Genomic DNA, 20,772 nt, shown 5'->3' with positions numbered 1-20,772 from the left:
CGGCTTTAAAAACGACATATATTGGATTACTCAGGGCAGTTCTATTGTCAGTGTTTAGGGTTAAAAGTAATTATTTAAGGTCTGTTTTACAGTGACTGTTAAGATCTCAGTTGCGGACGACGTAGTAGGCGTGGCGTGGCCCATGGTGTGGCAGAGCTCATCGGCATGGCTGTTGTTGAAGCCAGGTGGATTCCACAGAACGTTTGACGGGAAAACAGGCAGTCAGGATTCAAGCAGGATTCAGGTAGGATTCAAGCAGGATTCAGGCAGGATTCAAGCAGGATTCAGGTAGGGTTTCAGGTAGGGTTTCAGGTAGGGTTTCAGGCAGGATTCAGGTAGGGAGCGGACAGGCAGACAAACCACCTGCGGACTGGTTAGTTACTTGACTCAGGCAGGGACACAGGTTAATGGATAACAAAGACAGACGCAAAACTTGAGCCAATACTTGTTGATACTAGCCAAGGCCGTAGTCATGAAGTGAACATTGATTAATTTGTATGTATTTTGTTATTTAAAACATGTTTAATACTGTATTGTAAGTCTAATTTGTGCTTGGTAATATAAACATGTTTATGTGTACTTTTAATAACTTTATATATGAATTTGTTATATTTACATTTATATTTATTTATATTACAATTACATAAGTATATCAAATTATATAAAATATACATAAATATCTTTAAATTAGCATGTATACATTAGACTAAAGACATAAGACAGCAAACACATTAGGGCCCAAAATGTTTAATATTTTTTTGTATTCTTTTTTTATATTTTTTTAACTGGTCCACCAAAAATATGCTGGACCTGTTGTGGTTGGATGTCTGTGTATTCTCGAAAACAGAACAAAATCAAAGCCCTAAGGATTTTAGTTTTAAACTCAGTTGTGAAGAAACTGATGGACTATCTACACAGTATTGGACAATATAAACACATATGAATAACGGTCAAAAGGAGCACAGATAACAAACAGTAGATGGCAGCAATACGCCCTTGCACCTTTCCGTCAAATCCAAGAAGAAGAAGAAGAAGAAGAAAAAAATAGAAAGAGTATAAAATTGGGTGTTTGGGTAAAATGTTTCTTCGGATGGAGCTTTTGAAGGTGGGACGCCGTCATGTACTAAGTACTCTTTCTGGTTTGGTAGTAGTTAACTACTACAGCACAGCTAACTAGAGACAGCGTCAGTGATTTTAGCCTAAACAAGCTTACAAGCTAACGAGAACAATCGATGCAGTTTTCATCGCATTTTGCGGATTAATGCTTTTGCAGTGTGAATAGTTACCACTTGTATATCTATGTTGCCACATTAACCGTGTGAAGGGCGACTTGGTTTAGGTACAGGACCTTTTTCGACTGCAAGTTTGTTAGTTTCAGTAAAGCTAGGAAACACAATAGCTTCCACAGCTTACGTCAAACTAGCTACTGGGAACAATCACTACGTATCTAGGGTATCGATATCAAAGACTCCCCAGGTAAATACAAACCACTTCTTCCTTTTGTAACGCTGATCAGGACACTGTCAATATGCAATGGTTTGTCTCATGTGACTGCACAAACTTGTCATCACACCGCAGCTTAGCATTAGTGTAGCATTAGCTGCATATGGAGAAGCCTTTTGGTAAAGATCACCTTTTAAATATTTAATAACGCCACGCACACATTACAAATACTGATTGCAACAATACAGTGTTGGCCATCTGGTGTTTGTTTGCTAACGTCAGAAGAAGTCCTTGCGTTAACGTGTGCTATCGTCCTGCATTTTAAACACTAACGGTGGAACCTCAGACACCACGTACTGGTCTCGATTTGTCATTGCTCACGCTTCTCACCACCTTGTTGCAACGATAAACAACCTTTTGTTCACAGTGTAAATATTCAGGACAGTAAAACAACTGCATTTTGAAATAAGGTCCTTTTTTGTTTAGTTTTTAACCCACGCAGTCTTTGACAAAATATCAATATTGTGTCAACACAAACATCATTTGTTCAGAGACGCTTGTCCACATTAACCCGTATATGGCCCTTGCTAGTGACATTATCTACTATGTTGACGCAAATTGTTAAATGGCAGATGATGTATAATGCAGTCAAATGCTCTCACTTAAACACGTTATAATACATAATGGACCTGTGCTATATATTCAGACTGTAGGACTGGGTCATCAGGCTCTACTTTACTTCTGTTGTACCTTAACTAACTAAGTTTTAGAACCATAGAGCAGGAAATGTAAATGCACTTACTTTGCAAACCAATTTGGTTGTTTCTCAAGCTGCAGCCGTGGAATAACCTTTAACTTGCTCCAAACAGGCACTGGAACCTTTCTTCCTTTAGAGCACAGAGAATAATCAGGAGAAGGAGATGGAGAAGATGACACCCCTCCACTTGTCATCAGCCACTGCTTTAACACTCTCCAAGAGACACTGAGAGGAAGTTAAAGTGATCTTCTGGGGTATCAGACAAGACAGGCAGACAAAGAGAAAACACCCAAAGCTATTAGCCACACTAAAAGCAAAGGAAATGGCTTTCTTGGACAATCCAGCCATTATTCTGGCCCACATCAGACAGTCCCATGTTACCAGTGATGATACAGGAATGTGTGAGATGGTACTAATAGACCAGGATGTGGATCTGGAGAAGTGCCAGCTGGCTCTGGTACCTGGCAGCAGCTGTGGGTCAGGCTCCCTGAGTGAAGAGGGCAGCAGTGTGACGGATAATCATGCTTGTGACCTTTCCCAGTCCATGGACATCACCTCCAGCTGGGACTTTGGTATCCGTCGGCGTTCTAACACAGGTAAGCCCATCTCCTGGCTCTTGCTGCTCAGCTGTGCAGGCTTTCGGTCAAGCACAGTTCCCTTCTGTCTTTATGAAAGGAGCAGCCTCAGAGCCTATTTTGTTGTTTGAAGAGGGTTTGTGTGTCTAATCGGGGCTAGTGGTTTACTGAGGCTCGTGTCAAATTGTGTGTGCAATTCAAATTTCTTGTTGTGCAGGTAAAAGGCATGGGGTTACATTGCAGGTCATTTTGGGAATTCTCATTGTCGTTCATATTGATTCAGGTCTTTATGTATGCCAGTATACTTCGTAAATCAACAGTCAATGTCAGATCGTTATTTTATGGTTGTGTCATTGAGTGAAAAAGTGAAGATCACAAGTGACCTGCAGTAACTGAAAAGTGGCAGGTAAAGACCAGCTGCGGGACTCGGGCTGCACAACCCTGAAACTGAACTATCGCTGCTGCACATAGAGCGGTTCACCTGTTTATTCAATAAGCTGGACTCAGTATGCACAACCCTGAACTGGAGAATCAGTTGTCTTTGCCGGTTGTTTTGAATGCCCTGTTGTCATGATTGACAATGCCACTTTCGCTGAGGATTTTTGCGTTTGTCGCATGTTAGAAGCGTCATTGACCCCTCCCCACCACAATTGCTCATGGTGAATCCCCCGGGGGGATCCCCTGCTGTGTCTCACATCGACTTCCTCTGGATTTCTATGGACATTATACTAGGGGACCAGGCGGAGAAGTCTGCAGACATGTCTCACTTGGACATTTGCATTCACACACGCACTTCCCCTGGAGAAAATACAGAGGAACTGTTGTATTCAGTGCATATCTGGAAGAAGCTATAGTAAGGTGGGGACACAAACCCAAACCCAGACACATCTACAGTGTATATACTCAGACTTGGTAAAACTAACAACATAATGATATTTCCAAACAAATAAGAGGAAGTGAGATCCAATCAGTGGTCACAGGAGACAAATTTAGGATGCATTTTAATGCCAGGTGTGAACAGACGAACTCAGCTGCACTTGCGATCAGATCTCTCAGGATGGATTTTAATACCAGGTCAGAGGTGGGTGTTCGACTGGGTTTACGTCTGGTGACTGGGCTTAGCCACTGAAGTTCACTGAACTCATTTGCCCTGTTAAGACCTGGTATCAACTTCCATCTCAGGTGAATTGAAAGACTAAGGCCGGACATATACTTTTTAAACACGCATTTGCGTAGACAACTGACTGCACCGTGAAGGTAGTTGTTCACATACTTGCGTGTTACCGGAGGATACCTCGAGAGGGCCCACCGGAGAAATCAGACCGTATAGAACTTCCGGATTTGCATGATGTAAACAATAAACATGGCAACACTTGAGGAGGTTACTATTTTGTTCATTCTGAGATCACTGCAGAAAAAGAGACAGCGGCGCCATCGTAGATGGTCTGTAAGGCCCTTAAATCAATCACGGTCTGACAATGGCGAGTATGTTTCTCTCGTTCTGCCAATGCGTGAAATCGACGATGAAAAACACCACCAGTATTTTCGAATGTTCGTCAGGACCTTTGATAATTTGCTCTGACAGATTAGCCCACGGATGATACACCACACATTCCATAATACGACCGCTACACTGCCCCTAACGGTCAAGTGCATATTGCATCTGGTGTATGCATAGTGTTAATTTCTGAGGACGTGCACAAATGGATGCAGGATACGCGAGGCAGCCATCATGCGCACACGTATGCGTAGTTAACAGCAAGTATATATCCGGCCTAAGACTGTATGCAGCACAGTTGTAGCATATTTCCGAGTGCCTTTCTAGTTTGATCTGTCCTTCCCATTTTATTTGTGTTTCCCTCTAAACTTTATGATTTGGGTTTGGCTGTGACAGTTTTGGCACTTTTTTTATTGGTTATTGTCTTGTGGTGATCAGTTTTTACCACTCCTTCATCTACTTTCAGTTTAGTGGTTTTTGATGTGGCAGCAGCAGTCCTAATCATGTAGGCAGACAATTTTACACCAGAATACCAAAGGGGGTTGCCAAAAAGGCACCACATAAACAATATATAAATATTCACTACCATTCAAGTCCTGGGACATATTTACTTGTCACTTTTCTCCAGTACAAAAACACATGTTGTTTTTATAAAGGCAACATATCTAATTACTTCAGTTCTGATTTGTCTATAACTGTTGAGCCACAGTTGTAAGTCAGCAGTAGCCACTTTATGACAGTATTGAGTTCTTTTGATTTTCAGTAACAAAGGTTTGGTGTCCTAATCAGCATTAAATCATTAAAGCAGTCATCAAATACATATAATATACTGTGTTTCTGTTGGGAAATGGGTATGTTATCTGTTGTGTTGTAAAATCTGAGTATAGTGAGTTTCAATCAACTAAAGAGTGTGAAGCTACATTCAGCTGTTTATCTGGAAAGTAAAATGTTGGTTGGGTGATAGAGGGAGTCCAAAGGTAGACACAATCTCTCCTTTTGGCTCTCTTGACTTTTCTATTCAGTTTGGTGGAGTGCTGGTAGTGGTAATGTGTTGTGGTTAGAAAGCGACAATACTTGAGACTTTCAGACTGACCTGTGGTGGCTGTCTCATCAGGACCTCAACAAGACAGCCGTGACAAACCGGGGGCTGCTGGTAAGATCAAAGGGATGAACAAAACTATAGCAAAGTATATAAGTTTTATATGCTGTTCCTCTTTATGTGTCACACAGTATTTGTGTGAGACTGTTTTTATAGCATGGGTCATGTCAGTGAGAGTATCACACTTCACACGGCAGGTGTTTAGAAATCTACCTTTTCCTCTGGTATTGCTCTCAAAATCCCAGTATAAGAAAAAACATTAAACCAAGATGTACAGATCGCTGATATTTTTATTGTGTGCTTGATCTCTATTTTTTTTATAGGTTTGTAGCGACATTGACTTGTTTGCATATAACAGGAAGGTTAAAGTTGTTCTTTCTTTTCAGCCCAAAGACTTGAAAGGCTAAGGAAAGAACGGCAGAACCAAATCAAATGTAAAAACATTCAGTGGAAAGAGAGGGCATCATCCCAGTCAGGTATGATTTTGTAAAATGTTTAAGTCCATATTAAGATTATAAAATGTCAAAGCACTCGTGGCAATTTTGTAGTAAAACACAACCTGTTACTTTGCACTTACTGATGTTTCTTTGTGGAGTGAGTTTGTAAGTGGCAAACACTAAATATAAATAAAAGAAAAGTGTCCCGCCCCTGATTTCTTCTATTTTAGATTTTTTTGTAAAATTTCAATGTTTCAGATCATCCAACTCATTTTAATAAAAGATAAAGACAGTATAAGTAAACACAAAATGCAGGTTTTAAATTATCATTCAATCAATCTAACCTAAATCTAAAAATAGAAGAAAGCAGGCATGGGTCAAATACTTTTTCACAGCACTGTAATTATGTGAAATACTTTGAAACCAAATTAAACTTCTTGATCAGTACCAAATGTCAGTGGTTCCGAACCTGGGGATTGGAACCTGCTAAAGGGACCAAAAGGAGGAAAAAAAGTGATCTGCGATGATGAACTGGATTAATATGCATGCTTGTAGCAAAAGGAAAACAACTGGAAAAAAATTGGCCAAAGCAAATTGTTTTCATAAGCTAATAATAAATTTGGTTTACAGAGAAGATCAGATAATTTTACCTGTTTAAAAAAAAAAAGAACTACAGTAGTCACAACTGCTTAACACTTGCTTGTGAAATGAAATATGCTGCACTTTCTCCAATATTCTATCCCTGGTTTTGATCAAATCAAGGTTTTACAACATTATGTTTTTTTTTTCCTTTAATGACTTGTGTCCAGTGGAAGATCTGGGGTCTGTGTTTGAAAAACGTGACTTCAAAGACAGGCCGCGGTTAACAGGTACTAAATCCACCCTTTCACTGCGATTGGAGCAGTGTCCCCAGCAGCTCAACAACCCCTTCAACGAGTACTCCAAATTTGATGGCAAGGTGAATTATTCTACATTTATACAACACTGTGCCTCAAGAATGACGTGAGGGAATTTCTTCAAATTTGGTACAAAGGTCAAGGTCACTATGACCTCACAAAGCTCTCTTTTGCCTCGGGAACACCATATCTTTAGAATGCCTCAAGAGAATACTTTCAAATTGGCAGAAACTTTCCCCTAGACCCTGTTCAGACCTGCTATTAACATGAAAACAACAAGTGGTCAATGCTAAGTCCAAGTCTGAAACGCACCCGAATGCACCCTGAGATCAATCCCAAAAAACGCATTCTGAGGTGGTCTGAGACGTTTGTCGTCACATTTTATTCACTGTGTGAACTCAAATCCATCCTGGGCCAAATATGAATGACCGCCTATTCAGTTGATGGCCTCTGACCCACCACAATTGTTTGCGTTTCTCTGAGACCATATGTTGACCATTGACCAACACATAATTATTTTAATTTTCTTTGTCAAATGGCTAAAATCTTTCATCATTGTAGATCTATGCAAAGCATCAATTCAATCAGCCCCTCCTGGCTCGCTTGCTCTACTTCTCTCCTGCATCACAAACACTCAAAAACACACATGCATGGCACGCACACAGACACACACACACAAACGTTGTTGGACACGTCTCTAAACTCACATTGTGTGAAAACAACTTCATTTGGTCTTTGTGAACAAACGTGACAGTCGTGATTATTTGTATAGAGAGGAAAAGTGAGATATGATCACTAGTGGTCACAGGAGACATATTGGGGATGTATTTTAATGCCAGGTATGAACTTAAAAAGGGAAAGTAACGCTGTCCACATGAAATTGGATATCTCAGGATGGATGTTATTCCGGGTCTGAACAGGGCCTTAGACTCAAAATGTGTTTTTGGCCGTTTGAACATGACATCTCAAGTCTGCCTTTTGGAAATTAAGTATGACTAGTTGTCACTTGGACTCAAAGATAAATTATTGGAATTATTTTTAGAAAATTGCAGGGTCATAGCAGGTAAAGGTCTAGGTGACCTCATATAAGTCTTGGGGAAACAAATTCTGTAGACTGAAACTACACTGGTTGGCAAAGGCATTTCTAAGTATTTCCTCTTCATAATTTTCTTTCATCACTTCATGTTTTAGGGCCATATTGGCACAACAGCTACAAAAAAGATCGACGTCTACCTTTCAATGCAGATGGCTCAAGAGAAAGTACATCCAATGACCGTGGTGACCATCGCAAATGCCCGTGTCCATGACCTCATCGGGCTCATCTGTTGGCAGTACACAAGCGAGGGACGAGAACCCAAACTCAAGTGAGGGAAAACATGTTAACAGCAGTTTCATTAAATATTGCTTTCTATGTAACACTTCAGTCACTCTCTGCACTTGTTTGTCACATCTCTCCACAGTGAGAATGTGAACGCCTACTGTCTCCACATTGCAGAGGATGATGGTGAGGTGGACACTGACTTCCCTCCACTTGACTCCAATGAGCCAATCCACAAGTTTGGTTTCAGCACGTTGGCCTTGGTGGAAAAATACTCCTCTCCTGGTCTCATATCCAGACAGTCGCTGTTTGTCAGAATGTAAGGAGTACATATGTGCCATGGCTGGTTTAGAGGAGAGAGAAGAGTCCAGAACAGTTGTGTAACTGTTGTATTTAAGTGTTATTTAATGTTTAATCATCACACTCATTTGGTGAAATAGGAAGCCCATGGAACCAAAAACTCTGGTTTCTCCGATAGCAGTTAAGGGAGATTTTGGCTAACAAAGTTTAAGCTTTTTTTTTGGTTTTGGGGTTCTGTGATTTTGACTAGCCATATCTCCCTTAATTCAGGTCACAGATAAATTGTTGTCGTGTCGTATTAAAGCTATTTTCCTGCTCTATATTCAACCTATATTTTAAACACTATGCTTTCCCCGATATAAAAATAAAGAATTATGGGTGATCATAACAACTAAGGTTGAATTGCAAAAAAAAAATGTACACATTCAGAAAGTTTCCTCTTTGGTTTTTGAGTCATTGCTGAGATATCATAACTGGCATCACATCATTTGAACTGCATGATCAGGCACATGTTAAAGGCACAGTTCAACCAAAAATGAAAATTCACTATCTACGCACCACTATGCTGATGGAGGGGAGGTTGAGGTGTTTAAGTCCCTTAAAGTCCCACAGTTTCAGGGGTGGACAGCGTTGCCTCCATACTGCTCCTGTGGTGTCATCCAAGTGTCTGTAAGCCCCGGAATTCAAATTCAACTCGAAACAGTGTCATTTACACCATAGATTTAGCCTAAATGTACACTGTGATCCATGCGTGACTGTGGAGTTTTTGAACATTTTCCTCGCTTTCTCAAAAAATAATGCCTGGATGTTGAGGGAAAAAATGGCTAATTTAGGGGACTGATATTTATTGGTTTGTGCAAATCTAGTGATTTTAAATGTGGTTTCATAAGGGGACTGTTGGGCCATTCTGGTTATCATATGCAACCACGATGTAACCTTTTGATGCTGGCAAATTTGCATGTATTTCAGATAATGATATCTCAGCAACAACTTAAAGACCAAACTCTGGATGTTTTGATGACAAGTTTTATTAATGTTTGTGACAGAACAGTCGAAGTGTGATGTTTTGACAAGGAATGATTCTTCAGTGTGTTTTGTATTTGTTGAATGTATAATGGTTGAATAGGTTATATATATTTTATACATTAATCTATTGTTTTTAGGCTGAAATGCCCATCCACAACAAAAACACCCTTAACCTTTTCTACTATTTCCATTTTAGAAATGCTGCTCATGGTTTTTCTCTGATCCCTGTGGACAGTTTGAAGGTAACTATGAAGGAAATTCTCCAGAAAGCACTCAAGAAGAGGAAAGGCTCACAGAAAGGCTCAGGTAATTATGCATAAGATGTCCTGCCCTCTTCCTTGAATGTGACCATAATGCCAAAGCCAGAACAGTAGGGTTAAATGTTGGTTCTTCTTTTTCATTGAGTAAGTACATTGAGTAAGTCAATATATGTATTTAGTTAGTTTGGTCCTGTCTCATTTTGCACACTGGTACTTTGCATTTAGGCACAAGCATGTACACTGTGGAGCACAAATAATAATAAAAAAAGAAGTTTATCTTGGAATTAACACCTTTTTCTGTGAGATACCAAACTGAAGTTGCATTTGCTGCCATAAACCACCCAACCATCACCCTTTGCAGATATGGGGGCTTATGTCTTTGAAAATAAAGTACATGATGGCTGGCAGGGGTTAGAGGGTCCTACACCAGAAAAACTGTTATTCAAACAGCTACCTAACATTACTAAAAAAAAAAGCCCTATCACAAGGCAGAAACAACGTTTCCTCATGTAAATTATCAACTACACTAAATAGAGAAATAACATTCCTAAATATATCCATCGAAACCTCTACCTCATCTTTTGAGAGAAGACTGCTCAATGTAGTCGTTGACATTTGAAGCAGGAAGGCCACCGTAGTTCTCCTTCACACTTTGAAAAGGGAGGGGATGAAGTGAGGGGTAGTAAGTTTGTTACAATATGAAACTTCAATATTAGATGTGCTACACCTTCAACCCGGCTAAGGGTGGTTCCTTCAATGCCAATTAAATGTTCCAGGATCTGTGGTAAGATGTGTCAAATGATGCACTGAAATCTAATAAGACTAGGAAAAAAGTCAAACCCTTTATCTGTAGCAAAAAGAAGGACATTTATGATTTACAAAGCTGTCTTTGCTGTGATGAGCTCTAAACCTTGAGTGTATATGACAGTTTCCATATACACAATTGTTAAAAAAAACAAGGCCAAGGACTTAATTCCATTTTGGTTCTCTGGAACCAAATTAGTAGAGTTGTGAATTTGTGTTTAACCTGTCTACAAAGTTTTAAAGGTTTGTCTGTCAATCTGTTAAAAAAGAGCTTGACTGGTCAACAGTCAGTCAGACAGGTTGGAAACTAACTAACCATTTAGCCTAAGTACAAGAGTGCAACCTTATTATTACTGATAGCGCTGGAAAAAAGTTCAATTTAAAAAAAGCTGAGTTCTGTTGCTGTTTTCTGACTCCATCATTCTCCAACAGGGCCCATGTATCGCCTAGAGAAGCAGACAGAGCCGAACGTCGCAGTAGACCTGGACTTGACACTGGAGAGTCAAAGCACCCTGGAGTTTTGCCTTGTCAGAGAAAACAGTACGTAATCCCAGTAGGCCAGCTGGGTTCCTCTAACACAGGGGTCGGCAACCTTTACTATCAAAAGAGCCATTTTGCCCCCTCTTCCACCCAATAAAATTTGTCTGGAGCTACAAAACATATTTGATAACAGTTTATAAAGTGTTATATATATATATATAGTAATACTCAGTGCTGTGCCAGTTCACACTTAATAAGGACGAGTTCAAAGTTCAGTTCATGCAGATGAAAAATAACTAGTTCACGTTCATAGTTCATTTTTTACAATTTTCAACTAAGTTCACGATTTCAAAATTGAACTAGTTTACGTTCATTTGTTCTATTTTTTTTATTGGGATGATTTAGGTGACAAACTTACGATCATATGTTTGGTTATGAATCGATGGTGTCGGATCATGTCTGCGTGTCGCTCCTCATTTTAACACCGAGTCCTGGCTGAGCGTCACGTCTCGTGTTGTACTGAGCACAAAATGTTGAAGAGTCATTTTTAATGATGTTTAAATGCAGTCTCATAAACTCCGGATCAAACATTAAGTTACTTCATGTGCTGATCAGGTCGCTGTGAGTGGGGGCGGGGGGTTGGAACCCCGGGGCCTGTGTGTGTGTGTGTGTGTGTGTGTACTGTCTGGCAGCACACACACACACACACACACACATTTTCTTTCGCTTCTGGTATTTCACATGAAGGCCTGATACAATTATGATGAAAAAATGAAAGTAAACATTCGTCATATGAAAACTGAATCGTTAAGTTCATCGCTCACGAAAAATATGAATGCGTTCCTTGAACACAACACTGTACAGGGAGCCACTGCAGAGGGGCTGAAGAGCCGCATGCGGGTCCGGAGCCGCGGGTTGCCGACCCATGCACTAACACATCTGTCTTTTCTTCTCAGTGATGAGCTACAACTGGTTACACTTCATCAGCTTTACTTCAGCAAACAGTGGTTGTAGATGTAACTGTTTAAATAGTGGTTTTACCTCTTAGGAGAGTTTGAAGATGTGAAAGACAAAGAAAACACCCGCAGGCATGCTGTTATATGCAAAAATGGTGAAGAGGTAATGTGTTTGTGTGAAAAGCAGATGGGTATGTGTGTGTGTGTGTCTTAAGAGGAGATAATACACAGAACAAGGGCCTATTTCAACAGGGGCCTCTTTAAAGGTCCTTGTGGAGGAGGCTAGCACGGATATGTGGCTCTTTTACAGAGACTGATACCTAGTGCATCTGCTGTGAGGCAGGTCATCAAAGGTCAAGAATTGTGGTCAGAAAAATGTAATGATGAGACATTCATGTGATAAAGAGGGAGAAGAAGAAAAATAATCTCCCATGTGTCTTCCGACAATCTAAGACTATAGCAGCATAACTAAAAGCTGGTCCAAGGCAGACCTGAAAGAGCTCTTATTGTAAGCTTTATCAAAAAGGAAGGTTCCCCTCATTAACTGAAAGTGGGAGATGATTCCACAGGAGAGGAGCTTGATAACTGAAAGCTCTGGCTCCTACTCTACTTTTTTAATTCTGGGAGTGCTGTGCTCTAGTGGGGTGATATGGTAGTATGAGCTCTTAAAGGTATGATGGTGTCATCATTAAGGGCTTTGGAGGTGAGGAGGAGAATTATAAATTCTCTTCTAAATTTAACAGCAAGCCAGTGTAGTGAAGCTAATACAATATAATTGACCGCGGGTTGATCCCGGTTTGATTCCTGTCAAATGAACACCATTGATCCCCTTAAACCAGAGGTCTCAAACTCAAATAAGCTTGGGGCCACTAATGGTAGTGTCATCTCAAGGGAGGGCCACTTCAATGTTCAAGGAGTACAAGAAAGTGCAATATTTCTAAAACTGAACATTTTAATTTCTATTAAACAGAAAATTATGCAAAATTAGAACATCTGTCTTAAATAGTAAGTGCAATTCTTTTTTTTCCTTACCCTTAGTAAGTGATAGAAAGTAACTTAAACTGAAACCTTGCACTTACTGAATTATCGAAATGACATCCCTGAATAGATTTGTATTTTTTGTCTTCCAAGACACCTGACATTGCGTCTACTCATATTTTGGTCATACTTAATAAATAAAATGCAAACATCCACATTTTTTAACAGTTAGTGCAAATGTTTTTTTCATAAAAATGACACAAAGCCTTGCACTGTGCTAACAGATGAAATCCCAAAATGCATTTATGTCTTGCCAGACACCAGCAGCGCGTCTGCTCCCACAGCTGAGCCACATTTGCCCTGATGGAGGTCAGAGATGATTCCCTGAGTACAGCTTCAAGGTGGGCATCAGTAAGCCTGGACCTGTACTTGCATTTATTAAAGTACATTGTTGAAAACAGTTTCTCACACAGATATGTGCTTCCAAACAGACTAAATTTAGTTTTTAGCTCACTGTTGCAATGCAAGTCTATAAGTTCCATTTGCAACACACTTGGAACACTCTCCACATCAGCTGAAAAGGGGTCTGCAAACATCTGGAAAGTGTCACGGTGTGCCTTGAAGTCAGCGGACACTCATCAAACTCCTGCTGTAGGTTTTCAATAGCAGAAACTTATCCATCACCAGAGAATGCTGTGCCCTCTTCCACAAGAGGATCTGCACACTGAAATGACTGAGGTTTTTGCAGACAGCTGGGTTTTCCACACTTACTTTTGTGGAGAAGGCTTTTACACTTTCATAAGCTGCTGTGATGAGCTGACCAGGATCCTGCAGCTTTAGTTTAAAGATGTTCAGCTCCTGTGTTATGTCCACTCAAAATGCAAGATCCATGACCCATTGTGGATCGTCAAGTTCAGGAACATAAATATAGTACATCACCATATTCTGACTCAATTTCTTCTAAAAAGACACGGAACTGGCAGTGACAACTGCTGGATCCACATTTTCCTCATCAGTGGTTATGCCCACCAGTTTGTTCCACTGCAAACCAGCCCACTCAATCGCGCCACACAACTGCTAAAATATATCCCTGGCTGTGGTACAGCCGTGCATTGGACACAAACTCAGCAACTCCTCTGTCATCTCGAATTCCTCATTAATACCTCTGATGAAAATGGCCAGATGAGTGTTGTAGGTTTGGTCTGTACTTTCGTCAAGCACCACAGAAAATGCGTTGAAGCATCGGGCTTTGTCGCATAACTGTTCATATATGTTACTTGATAACTCGTTAATCCGCTCCGCCACTGTATTTGCTGATGGAAAGATATTATTGAACAAGCTCTTCTTTTCTGGACATAGAATATCAGCAACTTGCAACATGCAGTCCTTAAGAAACTGCCCTTCGATGAATGGCTTCCACGCTTTGGCGATTAATTCACTCACCACGTAACTTGCTTCAACCGCAGCATCAGCATCCTTCATTGCTTTGCAGAAAAAACCTTGCTGAGACGTTAATCCTCTCTCTAGTTGTGAGGCTCGTTTTTTCCTCATCTCCCTGGTACTTCTTGTAATGTTCGCCGTGTTTAGTAAAGTAGTGACGCTTGAGATTATATTAGAACAGCGACTTTTTCCTTGGATATCAGGCAGGTAGCATTCGCACTAAACTCCACGAGTTTGAGGAGTTTGAGACCTCTGCCTTAAACTGAAGTTATAGGGTCATTTGTGATTTGTGTCAAAGTTGTCTCTGTGCTGTAATGAGCTCTCAAACCTGCTGATTAGCGACAACTCAAGGATTGTAGAAAGAATGGGGAGGTTAGATATTGGTCTGTAGTTGGCTAAAACCTCTGGGTCCAGATTGTTTGTTTTCTTTTTTTTAGAAGAGGTATAAGTATGGCTAGCTTAAAGGATTGTGGTTCATGCCTGATAATAGTGATAGATTGATTGTATTCAGTAAAGTACAATTTATTAAGGACAGAATTGCTTTGAGTAGCTTTTTTGTTTCAGAATAAAAGACAAGATTGTGAATGTCCCTTGTGCGTTTGAAGGTCTTCTGCACAATTTAAATTTCCAACAATTATACCAAGGAGCTAATTTTCTAGGGTCACTTTGGGTAATCTGGGACATTAGGTTATGTGGGGAAAAATCTAGTCAACAAGACTTTAGGTTTAAAATTAGACGTCATGTGACTGAATCACATGACTTCATGCGGTTGATATCACAGAAAGGGACAGGGAACGTGTCAATTAGAAGCTCCCCCTTGGAATTGCATGATAGGGTCAATGAAATAGGATTCTGACACGGTTAATGTTAAGGTTATAAATCATTAATAAGACATGTTCATAATTGTTGATGTCTTCAAGCAACAAAATATGCATTGAGTAGTTTAAAATGTGTTTTAGTTTATTTAGCTGTCCCACTTTATCAAATATGATTGATAATGTGGGACAGCATTCTCTGGGTAATCTGGGACAGTCATTTAAGTTCTCTATATAGGGGAAATATGCATTAAGGGACTTCCTGAAATTAAAAAGTAAAAATAAAAAGATAAACCAAAGATATTTTTCGTAGGATCTGCAGTTGTCAGACAGGAGTTACTGGTAAATACAGTCTGTCCCTGTCTGTTAAAACTGATTGTCTGGTTAGGTAACTAGCACATCAGTTAGCTCTCTAGGTCAGAGAGGATCCGAAAACCACAGAAGAGTCTGTCCTGTCGTCTGCAGCCATTGGTGTCACCAAACATGTGGAGAAGACAGTGGGCTGATCCATGATGATGGTCTCTCATCTGCAAGGACTGTTTGTTCCCTTAGTAGCCCCAATGGAATGGCAAATTATGGAATTAATAATCTGTTATTGTTATTGTTGCTTACTCTTGATTGAATTTCAATTGATAAAAATAAGTGATTTACCTTTAATAGAATGTTTTTAATTCATTTTATAGTTTCTTTCTTTAGGTGAGGGTTTTTTCAGAAAAAATGACTTTTACATGTTAATATGAATTAATAAAAATAATTTGTAGTTGACGCTATGGAGTCTAGTGTTAGTTGAATGAGTCTGCAGTGCTATCAACAAGATTTTCTTTGTCTGATTTGTGCTTAAACCCATCTATATTTTGGAAAGAGTATTTTTTTTTGTGTCTGATTAGGGCTTCATCCCAGAATTTCTGTTTGTAGCAATATTTTAGTTTGCTTTTCTTTTGTCTCTAGGCTCTAGGGGAGAGGAGAGTTCAGAGGAAGACCCTCCTGTTGACATCACCACAGTCCAAGACATGTTGAGCAGTCACCACTACAAGTCCTTCAAGATCAGTATGATCCACAAGCTACGCTTCACCACAGATGTCCAGCTAGGTACACACTGCTGCAAGCTGTATAATTTGTGTAATAATTTTTCTCCAGTTTCTTGAAGTTACACAAAATAATGTTTATTGGAAAAACTCTTGGTAATTCTTGAAACAATTAGTCCTTGATTCCAGATGGTCGTAATGAGCATGTTCTAGCTGCAGCTTGTTAGTGAATTAAGAGGTTTGACACAAACTGTCTTTAGTTGAATGCTAGTTAGCCTTAATTTGATAATAAGGTCTGAGTTTTTATCCATAACAGTCATGCTCAGCTGGCAATTGAACCAATTGATGAGTTTGACAAATATATTTTAGGTAAAAATAAAAGTTTGAGTTTAAAATTGTAGCTTAATACAAAGTTGGTAACTAGGCATGCTACTTACGCTGAAGCAGACAAACCAGTTTTCACAGTCAAATGTTTTTATCATTTTCCAGAGAAGGAAATGGAAGATGAACAGCCCATACAGACGCTACCTTTTGACACCTGGTTTTTATCCGTTTACCAGCAGCTCTATGTGTTTGTGTTCATCTCGAAAGGATATATTTCATGCTCATCCCTATTTGTCAGTAGATGGACTGACTGAAATTGTCATCCCTAGAGTTGCATCATAAAAATATTGATTATCATGTGTTTTTATGCCTCAGCCAGTAGCCAGAAGCTTTGTTTTCAGGTTGTCAGTTTGTTATCTCAGGAACACCTCCAGGGAATACGATCAAATTTGGTAAAGATTTTCACTCGGATTCACGGAGGAAATGATTAGACGGTCACTGTGACCTTAAAACCCCTTTTTTCTTAATAAGGCCTAAAGAGAATGCTTTCAAATTTGGAACAAATGTCAATTTAGATTCAGGGATTAACTGATTAGATTTGGATGGTCGAAGGTCAAGGTCATGTTGGCCCCTTAAAATATGTTTTTGACCATATTTTTGAGCATGATATCTGAAGTCTGCCTTCTTTTTTTGTCATTTGGACTCAAAGATGAACTAATCTGATTTCAGTGGTCAAAGGTCACAGTGACCTCATGTGCCTCTGGAAAAATAGTATTTTAATTGTATTGACTGAAACTGCACTGGTGTACAGGGCAGCTTTTCTAGTCTATTCATGAATTGACATACCATTGCTTCTTCAGGCATTTCAGGAGAGAAGGTGGAGATTGATCCTGTTACCAATCAGAAGGCCAGTACTAAGTTCTGGATACGGCAGAAACCCATCTCTATTGACTCAGACCACCTCTGTGCCTGTGACCTTGTAGAGGAGAGAAGCCCCAGTGAGTGTACCATGGCTTATTTTCTTCAACTTAACATATAAAGCAATTCATACTTACATTATCACCCATTGCTGATGAGCTTTTCTCATGCAGCAGAAGGACTTCACACAATTCTCACACAATAGCAGATGTTTAATTTTCATTCTTTTCAGTCTAACTCAGCCAGAAGTTAATGGGGTTGATTTCTGACATTTTGAGATAAGCGTCCCTTGACTCACAAAGCTGATAAACCAAAAATGTCTGCAGACACATCGTCATTGTGGCTGCTGTGGGATGATGCTAGTGCTCCCCCTAGTGTCAATGTCACCATTCTACAATTAAGATATTTTTAACTTAATGTTTCAATGCTGGATGTAATGTTACCTGAGAGTAAAAGTCTGCTACTCCCGAGTAGCTGGGGTTGTAAAACATTTATCACACTTTGGGATTTAGGCTTGTTGTGGGACATCAAGCAGTTGTAAGCCTTTGGTCTACCGCTCTTAAGCACATTACATACATGGCGCTTAAAGAGTTACACCAACACTCTGCTAGCAGAACTAGAAGATAAACACAATATTGATACAGATCAGTTAAAATATGGGTGTAAGAATATTGCATAAGATAATATTAGAGCAGACAGTCACAATTTCACTAAGATTCTTTTGTCATGTAAAGATTTTTCCATTTTTGTATTATAGTGCTTTCCTTACATTCTGTGGTACTCAGCATTTAATTGTTAAACATTTATGAAAAATAGTTTTGGATCATTTACCCTTTTTTTCTGCCTCTATCCAGCAGCCTGTTATCTTCTCAGACACTTTCATGGTTTCACACATGGTTCACACAAACTAACATGACTAAAGATGTGCAGAAATGGACAGGAGAAGTTATAGCTGTGATCTGTGCATTATTGCTGTTGTCAGTCTCTGTCTCATCAATGTTTTTCCTCTGTTTTACAGCTCATGCAATTTTTAAGCTAACTTATCTCAGCAACCATGATTACAAGCCCCTCTATTTTGAGTCTGATGCTTCTACTGTCAATGAAATAGTGCTAAAGGTGAGTTCTGACTGTGTCTGTATTCCAGGGTGTCTGTCTTGGTTGTTTCTCAATCAAATATTATGCCGGGACATGCACAGAGCTGATCAGATGAACACGATGACCTGACAGCCTGTCAGTAAATAGATGATGAGACCAGTCTTTACAAATGTGGAAGGAGAAACATACACTGCTCCAAAAAATTAAGGGAACACTTAAATCACACATAGGATCTCAATGAATAAAATATTCCTGTTGAAAATCTTTACTGATATACATTTTGTAATTCATTGAGAGCAAAATAATGTAAGAAGGGTCAATGGAAACCAAAATCATTAATCTAAAGGCTGGATTCAAAATCACACCGAAATTAGAGGGGAAATTTGAAATCGCAGGCTGTTGCAACTTCCGACTCAGGGGTCAGTAATTCCGAGGTATAATGGAACACGGCATTAACTATCTCCATTTTACCAGACTATTGTTTTATTGCAGTGCTGTATGTTCTGTGAAAACACTTGTATAATATCAACTGTATCTTTGCAAGACCTTTGTCAAGTCTGAGAAAATACCCAGGATGAGACAGCAGAAAGATAGTTTGAAACTTGCTACTGAACATGTCTTCTCATTCTCATGATCTCTACAAAGGGATATGTCAGATGTCAGTCTTGTGTTTGCAGCCCGCTCTCCTTAATGAGGTCAGAATGCATGATATCATGTAGAGTTTGCCAATTAGTCATGTTAAGAACCATTTCAAAATAAATGCATATCATACTATGTATGTATTTTAAAATTTGATAACAATAATAGCTGCTATATTCTCAACTGTTGCAGACAGTGCACAGGATGAGTTTTAGTTGATGTATTAATAGAGATTGTTCTGTCTTCTTACTACTACATGATGGTGAGTTACAGTGTGTTACCATGATGATGATTTAATGTCTTTGTATCTATGGTCAAGGCCTGGGGAAGTCATACATGCAGCTGAATGTGGTACCTCAACATTTTTCTTGTTTTTGATTATCAGGTGAACTATATCTTGGAGTCGCGTGCCAGTACCTCTCGGGCTGATTACTTTGCTCAGAAGCAGCGGAAACTGAGCCGCCGGACCAGCTTCAGCTTCCAGAAGGACAAGAAGACTGGCCAGTAGACAGACCTAAGCTGCTCAGCCACCTGTCTGTCTGTTAGACATGATAGTCTCATACACTGACAGCATCAGGCTAAACAGGACTGGAGACTGACTGACTGGACAGTCAAGACAGAAGAGATGAGAGCAGGGAACACAGCTGAAACTCCACCAGGGAAGAGAGAAGACAAGTCAAAACAAATGTGTTTTCTCGTTTAAATTGTATTGTAAAAAAGAGACTTGTGGGAAATGTTGGTTGTCATGTTGCCATCAGTTCCTTTTTTATTCACTGCCTCTGAATTGATCTATCCTCCAGGATGGATTTGTAGAGCTTGGACACGTTGGTTTGTACACCCAACAATCAAATCAAAGCTACATCAAATCATGCTACGTGTTTTCTACATGTTTGCCTCAAGCTTCCAGCATCTTTTTACACAATATAAAAAGAAAATGCTTCACATTGTTAATGTACTGTAGTTGGCATTTTAACTTGAGTAGATTAAATACTAATGATGAAATAGCCCTGTCTGGACTAAAAAACAAACAGGTGAGTACCTTCTGTCTGACTCCTTAACATTAAGGCTGTTGATTGGCCTGTGATAAATCTGTTTGCAGCTTTTGAAACTGTAAACATGACCTGCAGCAAATTAACATTTTTGAATAAGACCGGCTGTGGGACTCAGAGACCGTGTCACCGCCGCTGCTCAAAGAGCTGCTAACCTCTGGAGAATCAGTTGTTGTTAACACACCCCCGGTGACGTGAACATGCTGTTGTAATGATCGACAATGTCAATTACATCGACAAATCCCAGCTTCTATTTTATTCATATTGAACGTATCACGTGTCCAAATCGCACCATGTTTAACACTGCACCCCCCCCCCCCATATACAAAGAGTGAGGCCAATAAGATGACTGGTTCACAAGGTCTGTGCTTCACAAACAGACGGATGTTTGTAGAATTAGTAGGGAGATGAGGTGAACAAGATAATAAAAACAGTATAATGCTGTTAAGTGTAACAGCACCACAAACTGCAGCCTCCAAAATTATCCATGGGGTTTTTAAAACATTTAACAGGACTGGACTAGTGGACTAGCTGGGTTTGCCTAGTGAGGAAAGGTGTTTGAATGCCTTAGTTTAAATGCTTTATCCTTTATCCCTGCACATAGTCTGAGGCTTTTTCATTTAAAAGTTAGCAGCTTTTT

The 20,772-nt window shown here is 39.6% G+C and overlaps 1 protein-coding gene across 2 annotated transcripts; it reads left to right on the top strand.

The window, feature by feature from the left end:
* The first annotated feature begins 980 nt into the window (after positions 1–980).
* On the top strand, positions 981–20,111 carry mapkap1 (MAPK associated protein 1). Of its 2 annotated transcripts, none has more exons than XM_035184661.2 (12): positions 981–1,105; positions 2,313–2,796; positions 5,759–5,848; positions 6,619–6,767; positions 7,897–8,069; positions 8,166–8,342; positions 9,546–9,655; positions 10,846–10,953; positions 16,031–16,171; positions 17,292–17,429; positions 18,368–18,465; positions 19,469–20,111. In XM_035184661.2, exons 2-12 carry the CDS (start codon positions 2,523–2,525, stop codon positions 19,589–19,591), a joined length of 1,581 nt encoding a protein of 526 aa, XP_035040552.1. In that variant the 5' UTR covers positions 981–1,105; positions 2,313–2,522; the 3' UTR covers positions 19,592–20,111. The 2 variants fall into 2 exon arrangements, with proteins under 2 accessions (XP_035040552.1, XP_035040553.1); XM_035184662.2 differs by lacking the exon at positions 981–1,105 and adding an exon at positions 1,112–1,476.
* Positions 20,112–20,772: the final 661 nt, after the last annotated feature.

This window comes from Hippoglossus stenolepis, chromosome 18 (genome assembly GCF_022539355.2).
Source record: "Hippoglossus stenolepis isolate QCI-W04-F060 chromosome 18, HSTE1.2, whole genome shotgun sequence".
NCBI classification, from domain to species: Eukaryota; Metazoa; Chordata; class Actinopteri; order Pleuronectiformes; family Pleuronectidae; genus Hippoglossus; species Hippoglossus stenolepis.
The sequence above is the reverse complement of the archived record's forward strand: the minus strand, read 5'-3'. Positions and strand labels throughout refer to the sequence as shown.